At 40.6% G+C, this 10,478-nt stretch overlaps 1 protein-coding gene across 1 annotated transcript; it reads left to right on the forward strand.

Annotated features, from left to right (window-relative positions):
- The first annotated feature begins 1,233 nt into the window (after positions 1-1,233).
- LOC310961794 (melanocortin-2 receptor accessory protein 2A-like) lies at positions 1,234-4,066 on the forward strand. Its single transcript, XM_083934024.1, has 4 exons — positions 1,234-1,456; positions 1,556-1,694; positions 2,277-2,376; positions 2,997-4,066. The coding sequence occupies exons 2-4, from the start codon at positions 1,577-1,579 to the stop codon at positions 3,463-3,465; spliced, it is 687 nt and encodes a 228-aa protein (XP_083790150.1). The 5' UTR covers positions 1,234-1,456; positions 1,556-1,576; the 3' UTR covers positions 3,466-4,066.
- The last annotated feature ends 6,412 nt before the right edge of the window (positions 4,067-10,478 follow it).

Below are 10,478 nucleotides of genomic sequence, written 5' to 3' on the forward strand. Positions count from 1 at the left end.
CTAGTGAATGTCATTTTAATGATGTAGAAATTAATTTTGGTGACACAACAGTGAATGAATCGATGCCTGGCGCGGCTCTGCTTTAGAAGTACAAAGATTACAACCATTAAACATAATGCAGGACTAATGAAGCCGCTTGCTTGGATGAAGATGCTAGTAAGTTGAAAATCATTAATCATTTCTGATGCTTTGTTTACACCCTTTCAACAACCCTGCACTCCACTTAAATGGAAAAAAGGTCAGATTATTTAGAGCTTTGCTTCCTCGAGAGACTTGGTTGGTGGCAAATTATAAAACTGCACTTTCACTAAATGTGTAAGCACAAAGGGCATTACTGATGTGCCGCCATTGATTGTTCTCAAGAGATTTGTGCTGTCCTTCTTTGAATATTTTATGAAAGAGTCACCAGCTTTAGTACAGTGCCCAGTAGCTGTTCATTAAATTAAAATCAACAGCACGATAAAATTGCTTTCTTAATTGTGGTACTGATGTCACTTGTGTGATGGCACTGGCATATTTGGGGGAAAGATCAAAGAAATGGAGTATATAATTATAGATTCATGTATTCTGTTCGAAGCCTGCACATCTTCACACTCAACACTAATGAATTGTTCCAGAGGAAGTCTTACACAGTGAGATTCTGTCTCCTCAAAACAAGTGGTTAAATTCTAGTTTAAAAACTACAATCATGCATAATGTACAGTATATCACTGTTATTATTGTTATTATAGAGGTGGGTATTCCCTCTGATTGGCTTTGATTGGCAGCTTGTTTTTGGCGCTTGTGTCTTATTTCTCTGCATGTCAACGTTATTTAATATTTTGAATGAAAAGGTTATAATAAACATACATACATTTCAAGATGGTCTCCATATGTTTGTAGATAACTTGAAACAAGTGAAACTGAAAGGTGTTACCGTACTTATAATAATACATCCTCAGACTAAATGGCTTTTCAAACTCACTCTTGTGCGTAATTGTGCTAAGTAAACATGCACGTATGTATATGACTATTTAATTTATTAACCAACAAGCACACTGTGCTGCACATTTAGTCTGCTTTAGAGATCAACTAATAGTTTTGTACGAAGGAATAGATCTTCCTCCAGAATAATCACTTGCATTGGAAACGCCTCCTCGTGTGTTAGAGGGGAGCTGCCTCTTCGCCCCCGCACTGGCTGGTTAAAATGAGCATTTTGTGCAGTGTAATCTCAGTATGTGGGAGTGAGTGAGCCAACCGTACAGAGGATGGTGCATGACGGTGATGTGTGCCAAAAGCCTTCTGCCTCGCTTACATGACTTTTGAGCACAGAGTTTTCGCGTAACGGTAAAGCGATGGATTTCCTTGCACTCTATTACCTTTTTGCTGCGTTGTTAAATTCCAAAAGACGGACGTAACATCAGGAGTTGTTTGCGGAACCCCCAGAATCCACACGCTGCAGACTTTCAACAACACAGTGAGATTACGGCTTGTTAACTTTATGGCTTTATAACAACATAATGCATTTATATTGCGTCTTTGCTGGGATGATTTGTATTTGTTCTCTGCTATTCAGGTACGTAAAAATCGGTTTGAAATGTCCGACTTCCACAACCAGAGCCAAACCAGCGCACGTCGCAATGACTACGTGTGGCAGTATGAATATTATGACGATGAGGAGCCCGTGTCTTTTGAAGGACTCAAAGCTCACAGATGTAAGCAACAACTGTAAACACCCATCTCCCATTGTTGTCTCTGCCTTTTACTGTGTGTGTGTGTGCGTGTGTGTGTGTGTGTGTGTATGTGTGTTTGTGAGAAAGAGAGAGAGAGAGAGAGAGAGAGAGTGTGTGTGTGTTTTTTCAGCCACCTGTCTATGTGGCAGCAAAGTGTTTCTTTCTCACCTTGAGGGCTGTTAATTAGTAGTGAAGCATTTACCCCCCACCCCCATATTTCACTCCTTGTTATCAGTTTTGCATCTGCTGGGGGCAGACATCCGCTACCTGCCTCTCAAAACAAACAGCAAGTTCTCTAGCAACAATATATCCAGCAGCATCTTTAATACTCCAATGATAAAGCCACTTAAAGAGACGAAAAACGTCCATCAGCAAACATGCAGACAATTTAATACCATGTTGAGATCAGACTTTAGAAGCCGTGAATACCCACTTACATTGAGAAAATGAGAGGGCCCCTGACAGAAAATAAAATCGTCAGGTACAGAGGGAGGAGCAGAGAGATGGGTTCATCAGTTAAATGATGTGTAACGACAAGATTCTTTTTGTTTTCTGAAATTTCAGACTCCATCGTCATCGGCTTCTGGGTTGGCCTGGCCGTGTTTGTCATTTTCATGTTCTTTGTCCTCACACTGCTCACAAAAACAGGGGCGCCACATCAAGAGTGAGTATAAACGCTAGTCTGTTTCCATTGGCTTTTGCATCTGGCCCCGTAGGGAATGTTTAAGCACCAAGGAGAGCTCAAGCAATTCAGCTTTCACTCTTCTCATCTCAGAGCCCAGGCAGCTTTCATGTCTGAGGCCGGGTGAGCTCAAGACTGTAGTGAGCTGCGGTAAATGCATTTTCTTTTCTGACAGAAGATTAAGTTGTTAGGAATTTTATTGTGGGAGGTTGTTCTCAAATGCACGTTATTGTGCTTTTGTGGAAAGCTCCTGTTTCACTTGGAGATAAGCTTCATATGGCCAAAGGCACATTTCCTGAGAAGGTCAGCAGTGGGAATTGGAGAGAAGAGACTTATATAAGGTCAGAGGGAGTATGACACTGAGGTTGAGCGGAGAGGAAATGGGCCATTTATTGGCTGGCTAAGTCTTTTCCCTCTGTTCTTTTCATCAAAGGTTGCTAGGATGATTTTTAGCATTTATTTCCGGACACGGACACAAAAATATTGAAAAAGAGGAAAATAAGACACTGAAAAATGTTTGGCTACAGGTTCATTCAGGATATTTTCAAAGCATTTTCCTTTTTCAATCTCACTTCAGTGCTGCGATCCCTCTTTCTTAACAGAAACCCAGACTCTGCTGAAAAGCACCATCGACCAGGCAGCTGTCTGGTAGATATTGATGGACCCCAGGATGAAAGCGACAAAGCCTTTTCTCGGCCCTTGCTTGCGACATCCCGCTCATATTTTCACTTCTACATCAACGAGGAGGATCGGGGTCAGGGGAAGCAAAAACCAGAAGATGAGAGAGTTGGAAAGCACAGAGTCCAGCAGGGGAGCAGAGGTATCAGCTCCTCAGGGATGGACGAGATGGAAGAGGATGTTGACGAAGCTAGTGGACACCAACCTCTCAAGAGACTAATAGAGGAGAGAGATACAGATGGAGAATGTGCCTTATTTTCTCAATTTAATATCCCTAACTTTGTGAACTTGGAGCACAGTTCAACACTTGGAGAGGATGATCTGCTGTATGAACCGTCCGTCATACTGGAGCACCGGTCTCACTCTCAGGATGCTCACTGTGACATCCACTAAGTCTGTTTCTACAAAGGCATCCCAGGCATGGACATGGTGACCTTGTTATATCTGCTCTCCTCTCACAAGGTGGTTTGTGATCTGACAGGGATAAAGACACACACCTACTAGACATCCTAAAAGGGTCTCTGCTTGGAGACTGTGTAGTCTTTTCACTAAGCTTACATTCACATCAACAAGCAAGAGGGCACAAAAGTTGGCCATAAATTCTACAATAAAAGCAATTCATAGTTATAAGATGAGATTTATTCCTGAAGATAAAATAACTCAACAATGCTACCTTTTACTTTGAGTATTAGGCTGTATTGTACCTTGACTCGAGCTCTTTCTATATACAAAGGGAGATGAATGGACAGTGGTTCACCAGGGAAGCATGATTTGTACATTTCATTCTGCTTTCATTGCTATCTTGCGTTCTTGTACAAATCTGGATAATGGAGTTATCTAAAAGGACATGAGCGCCAGGTGGTCTATTACCAGGAATAATACAAGTATGGAATTAAATCATTTTTATTAGTCTAAAATTAAGTTTATGTGTACTTTAACTGTTATTACTAGCTCAAAATAAAGCTATTTGATAATTAACCTAAGACCCTGGATGACAATGTGATGAAATACTTCTGTAGACAGATCTCTTAAATCAGAAATGTTTTTTGATTGTCCAAATAAAGGCTAGATGGTTTTGGTAATTCATTTTGGTGTGCTGTAGCATTTCTTAAACATTAGACATTACAGGCTGTCCTCATTCACTGTTCTTAAACCTCCGAAAAGTATAACTGTAGAAATCACCTTCAGAACAAAGAAGGAAATCAGGTTACATGTATGAAGGAGGGGTCGCAGTCCCAGAGGACTGGTGTGTGTGTGTGTGTGTGTGTGTGTGTGTGTGTGTGTGTGTGTGTGTGTGTGTGTGTGTGTGTGTGTGTGTGTGTGTGTGTGTGTGTGTGTGTGTGTGTGTGCTGACAACGCAAAGCAATGGAATCACACTTAGTATTTGCGTGTGTTCATGTTCAATGGCTGCTCTCAATTCAGCGACTGTTGCAGGACTTTGTGTACACATTTTTTGGGATATATTTGCGTGTGTGTGTGTGTGGGTCTGTGAGTGTTTGTGTGTTTGTGTGTGTTTGTGTGTGTGTGTGGGTCTGTGTGTGTTTGTGTGTGTGTATGTGTGTGTGTGCGTGTGTGTGTGTATGTGTGTGAAGTACTAAGTCCAAGCACAAACTTTTCTTATCTTAACTAAGTCATTTTGGTTCCTAAACTTTACATCACGATAATGAACTGGTCACCATTCCACTGCGTTAAATAGGATTTCATATTTCGTAAGATATCGTACCAACCTAGCCTGGCATCACACACGCCTAAGTATGGGCCCTCTCAGTTCAATTTCGATTTCCGATGGGATGTTATCAACAGTGCAGAGCAAAATGCTTCTGGATGAAATTGGATAGACCAACACAACCACTCAGAGTAATAAAAGGTGACCTACAACCAATCATGTCCTTAAAATGGGTTGGTAATAGTTTCAATGATTGGGGAGATTTAACACAAGAATTGAGTCAAGATATACAAATGTGTACTGTACTCAAAGAAATGGACATCGCCATTCAAATCAGCACATCAGAACTGGAAACCTGTTAACTAATAGGCTTTCCTGACCCTAGGAAGTTTTGTGACAAATGAGCAGTGGAGTGATGCTTTTTTTATTGTTTTTTTTTTTTATACTTTCTGTATTTATTTAGCTAAGACTTTATTGGTTATCTTATATTGTATTTTTTATACCTCCCTTGTGTTTTTGTAAGCTGCTGGAAACTCAATTTCCTTACGGGAGTCATACCAAAGTGATCAATAAAGAGAAGTCTAAGTCTAAGTCTTTTGTTTTTTTTTTTAAATTGCAGATTTCCTGATTTAATTGCTCCATATTTCTGTTGGTAAGTCATAAAATTTCATTCATGAAATGATAGGCCAAAAGGCCCCACTGACTTCTATTATCACTCTAACCTGTGGTCATCAAACAGTTCGATGTTTGTTCTACTCTCATTCTATTTCTATGGCTGCCCTCCTGTCTGAGTCTTAATTCATGCAGAAATCTCATTTGCAGTCATAATCAATTAAATTACTTTAAGCCATATCAGGTGACGATTATGCAAAGGAACATTGCTAGCTATTACTGTCGCTTATCAGCAAATGCCCGACCTATGTATAGCTGACGGAGGGATGTGCTGGGAATGCCAGAGAGTCTATCAACATTAACACAACACTGACTCCACCATATCAGTCTTTTGACAAACAGCACATTAACTCCTTTCAGGACGTGCCATGGAAAATAAATGTGGAAGCACTCCCTATCCCATTTCTTCAAAAGGTGAGCAGGTGGGAATAGGCTGAAATATGATTAGTTTGTTTCCCAAAATCGTTAGGGAAGGCTTTTGAGATTCTATCAGTTAATACATTTCTCACAAATGAAATGTCATGGCAGCTGTCATGGGGAATCTGCAGATCGGTTATACATTTGTAAACAAGCCATGCCAAATGTTCTTTCTTCCTCCACTTTTTTTTCTCTTTCCTCTTACGAGGTGCAAAATACCTCTTTGATTGTTAAGTGTTTCCAGCTCTTCTGCATCTGCACTCTCTGCCGCCCTTTCTGCCTATATAAAGTATAGTTGTGGCATCACAGCCATACAGAAGTCCTGATGACTCATCCCCTGTGTGATAAATGTTGTCATAATAAGCATAGAAATTCTTGAGTTATGCCTTTTGTCACAGCAACCTTGACCTTTGATCCCCAAAATCTAATCATTGCATTCCAGGTGATACAGTTTAAAGACCCTTCCTCCTGAGGTTCCTGAGATATCACGCTCACAAGAATGAGATGGAGGAGAAAAAAGAGAAATATCACTCTTTACACTTTACGTTTCCTCTTTGTGTTGCGTTTACCTTCAAAAAAGCTGAAAGACATGTGTGACCTCAGAGGAGAACTGTGGGGTTTCACAGCAGAAAGGGTACATTCACAGTATTTTTCACCACATGAAATTCCCCACTTCTAGATGGCAAAGTACAATAATTGACACAACAGTGGGTCGCAGGGGAGCAGGGGAGCTGTGGCTAGTAGGACTAAATGGCTTGGTGATGAAGCACCAACAGCAGCGAGGGAAAAGCAGAGCATTCTTATTTATCTTCTGAATGAGGGGGTGTTGAGGCAATCTGTGTCCACTGTGCAATCTAAATAAGAAAAAAGCTGACATAAACTGTGTGATCCTCTCTATCCAACTGGTTTTGCCATCTGTGTGAATTTCAGTCGAGCTCTCCTTTGATTTGGCCTCACAACTTTATTCACACCCAGTATACAGGAATGACTGGCTGTCTACTCCAGGCTCCACAAGCCTCAGTGGTTTAGTTCAAAACAAAAACTTCCCAATTCCTACATGGGTGTATTGAGCATCAACAACCAAGGGAGGGGGCAATGGAGTTTTATCAATTCCATGCAGCAAGTCTGCCATTTGCTCTTTCTCCTAAATCCCCCAAGGCGGTCTCTGTATGTGGTTGACAGTTGGCAAAGTGCAAAGACACTTCAACAAATGAGCAGCGACCGAGAGGGAAAAGCAAAGGAGGGAGCAGGAAATAAATTGGCATTTTCTGCTGGGTGTTCAAATAAAATGTCATTCTGATGGTAATTACGTACATATTCTGTTGCAAGAAAACAAGACAGTCAACATATTTTGGTTGCATTCAGGCTGTCAGGATAAGGTCACTATTGTAAAATAGACTCCATCAACACCGGCTTAAAGAGACAAGCAATGAAGAAGAAATGTACTCAAGATGCACGCCTCCGCAATAGGCTGCATGTTTAATTCACTGAAGTATCACTCAGCTCTGATCCTGCATTAGCTCTTCATTTTCTCAGGCCAATTGAACAAATCTCATTCAAAGTCAAATAAATTGATTTTAGGTGTAGCTGTTTAACAGGGATATTAAACGCATCAAGGTCAGCTACTTCTTCTCACGTTGGTGGCAATGAAAGGTCAGACTTAGCATATGTACAAAATAAATACACTCCAAATGTATATCTATTTCTTCAATCTGGTCATAAGGGAGGGATTGAGTGCATATGTTCCAATAAAATCTTTAAAGCTGGCGTATGATGCTCATTTTCAGGTCCATACTTGTATTTTAGGTTTCTAACATGTTTTTGTGCTTTAATGTCTGAAAAATACATTATTTTTCTCATACTGTCTGTCTGAATCAGAGATCGTGTTAGACATTCTCATTTTTGAACGACAGCTTCGTAAATACCGTCATTTAAATGTTTTTTTTTTTTCATGAATTCATTCTCATTTTAATGATTAACATACTGAGCAATCTTATAGGCCATGCATGTATAAGGGCATCAAGATAAAAACACGACCATGCAGTCACTTTTCATGAAGGATTTTTTTTCTTTTCCCGCAGCAGAGACCAAAAAGAAGCTTGCGTCCATTATAATAATTGGGCTTTTAAAAGAAACTTCAGATGTAGAAATTCATCAGCAGCTGTAATATCAGTAATACCTGTTGATCTCTGGCCTCTCCGGCAGAGCTTCCATTGTGGAGCTGGCACAGCCAATTGCCCCATTAACATTAGGTTTCCTGTCAGTGTTGGTTTAAATCCAAAATATTGCTAAAAAGGCACTTTTCCTTTTGGCTTTGATACCAAATCCTGCTACTCTGTGCTGCGACTCTGCTGCTGGTGTACAGAGCAGACACATCTGCAACTCTGCATAGTCACTGCAGCCATGGAATGACTGTAATAGCAGCTCTCAAAATTTTCTTCCTTAAGATCCATTTGTGTTTCTTTTATTATGATAATATCAAAGCACCAGAAACATCATGTTTTCTAATTAGAGCAGCTATAAAGGAAAAACCCTTACAAAGATACGGCGCTAAGTCTGTAGAGGAAGAGAGACAAATTGTCAGTTGTTTCTCAGGGTCTAGTCACACTTGCCATTCGTACCGTGACCAAGCATGATTACGGCTAAAGTCTAGCTTGTTTGACCAGTGAACCAAGTGTACAGTGCTATGACAGTCACTTCCCGGCTGCAGCCCGGGTGAGAGAGATGGGCTTCAGCCAGGCACATGTACAAGCACTAGCACAAGCATTGACTGCGGTCCTGACGACTATTGATATACAGCTGTACAAATACCCTTAAGCACAGCACGGATAAACTGACAGTATATATGGTAAGTGTGAGTAGACCCTGAGACATGGGATTGATTTTAAAAATTGCTAAAGAACTTCACCAAGACTACTTCCTATGGCACAATAAAGCTTTAAATGCATTCTTATCTCAACACCAGAGGATTGATAGTTTGGCCCCAGCTGACTCACATCTCTCACCAAGAAGGGGAAATCTGGGTGAATACAGAGAACTCTTTCTCTCTTCCCCCAACAACAAAGCAGCTGTTTACACACGCCTCCAGTGGTGCTGCTCTGTGTAACAAAAGGAGGCCGCTTGCTGTGAGCAGCTGCCAGGTAAGGTCTGTAACTGTATGAGAACAGAATTGCCACATGCTGTAAAACTCATCCCTGCATGAACCAGTGCCTCAAAAAACAACAACAACAATATAATCTCTCATTACAGTGCATATTCTAATTGGAGTAAAGTATGTGAGACCCAGCCCCAACACATTTGCATTCTCAGTGTTTAACAAGCTCCAGAGCTAATCCAGGTCAATTACTGGAGTCAGCAGAGGTGAAGAGACATTGAATGGTGCATTTATCCCTAATGTTTTTTGCTTGCATAATTAGCACCAAACCGGAAAAACTAGATTTCCACTCCTCTGAGTGAAACGAGTGGCATCATTTTAACATCTTGTCTCCAAACATTGGCCAAGTGGGGGTACAAGCCTGTGAATTATCAACATTCTGTTCATTCATCATGTGGTTTGCCATGAGAAAGGAAAAAGGAGATGTGTAAATTTTTCATAGGGTGCATAATGAGACAGGTTTCAGCTTCTGTAGCACATTAATAAGTCATGGGGAAGACCAGAGAAAGGGCGACACACACAGAGAGGGTGTATTTGCATGTGGCTCTGAATGTGATGCGCGTCAGAGGTGTATTCATTGTCCATAATGTTTGCTTATGAAAAAAAAGGTTCTGAGGTGCAAAAACAACAAGTGGATCTCGGGTCAGATGAAGGTCATGCAGGTGACGCCTCCTACAAAATGAGGATACATTAGTAAACCGTCTGTTAGAGAATTAGGCTACATTGTTTTATATTCTTGGGGGGTTAATTTATACACTTTAGACACACTCTCAATTGTGGTGTTACAATTGCTCCCATAAGCATTTACAATCAACCTTATCTCTGTAAACAGAGTCTGTATACAAGTGCATAGGAATATAGAATATGTAGGAAGTGGGACAAGATTTGTGTTGTGGAAGAGGTCTGGTTGCCGTTTGAGGCACGATTAGTATTTACCATTTAGCATCATGTCTGAGCATGCAGTCTATGTGGAGATCAAATGAGGCAGAACGCATTGGCTGTCATGCAATTACGAAAACCATCTCATCTACCGCCTGACAACGATTCAGCTTTCAATTAGCTTTTTATTATTATTTATATGCAGTTATCTGCCTATAGAGATGCCGTCTCTCAACTCCAACTCCACTCACATGCCACAATGGCCGTTGCTCTGAATAGGAAGTTTTGGCCCGAATATCCACTGGCTAAACCAAAAAACCCAACATATTAATCATCGCCCCCAAAAGCTTAATTGTTGTTGTCAGACAGACGGCCGAAATATGTAACATTTGACGTTGTGTGTTTCAGTCAAACATTCGATGAATGCAAGTTACCTGCATACACATTTTATCCAAATAGTTCAAGAGGTTTTGAGTCTAGACATCAAAAGCACAAACATGCCCCCAGTCTCCACTACCGATGATTATATTTACATCAAATAGATACAAAACAACCAGAACTTGGCAATATGCAGAGTATTTGATTAAGACAATAAAAGTGAAGTTCATGGACTATCCT

The sequence above is a fragment of the Echiichthys vipera genome (genome assembly GCF_963691815.1).
Source record: "Echiichthys vipera genome assembly, chromosome: 19".
In the NCBI taxonomy this organism is placed as follows: Eukaryota; Metazoa; Chordata; class Actinopteri; order Perciformes; family Trachinidae; genus Echiichthys; species Echiichthys vipera.

Bases quoted from the DNA above. Each gene is read 5' to 3' on its own strand.
- LOC310961794 (XM_083934024.1), top strand. From the start codon at position 1,577: ATGTCCGACTTCCACAACCAGAGCCAAACCAGCGCACGTCGCAATGAC. The intron at 1,695-2,276 runs GTAAGCAACAAC...CTGAAATTTCAG, and splicing joins AGGACTCAAAGCTCACAGAT to ACTCCATCGTCATCGGCTTC. The intron at 2,377-2,996 runs GTGAGTATAAAC...CTTTCTTAACAG, and splicing joins ACAGGGGCGCCACATCAAGA to AAACCCAGACTCTGCTGAAA.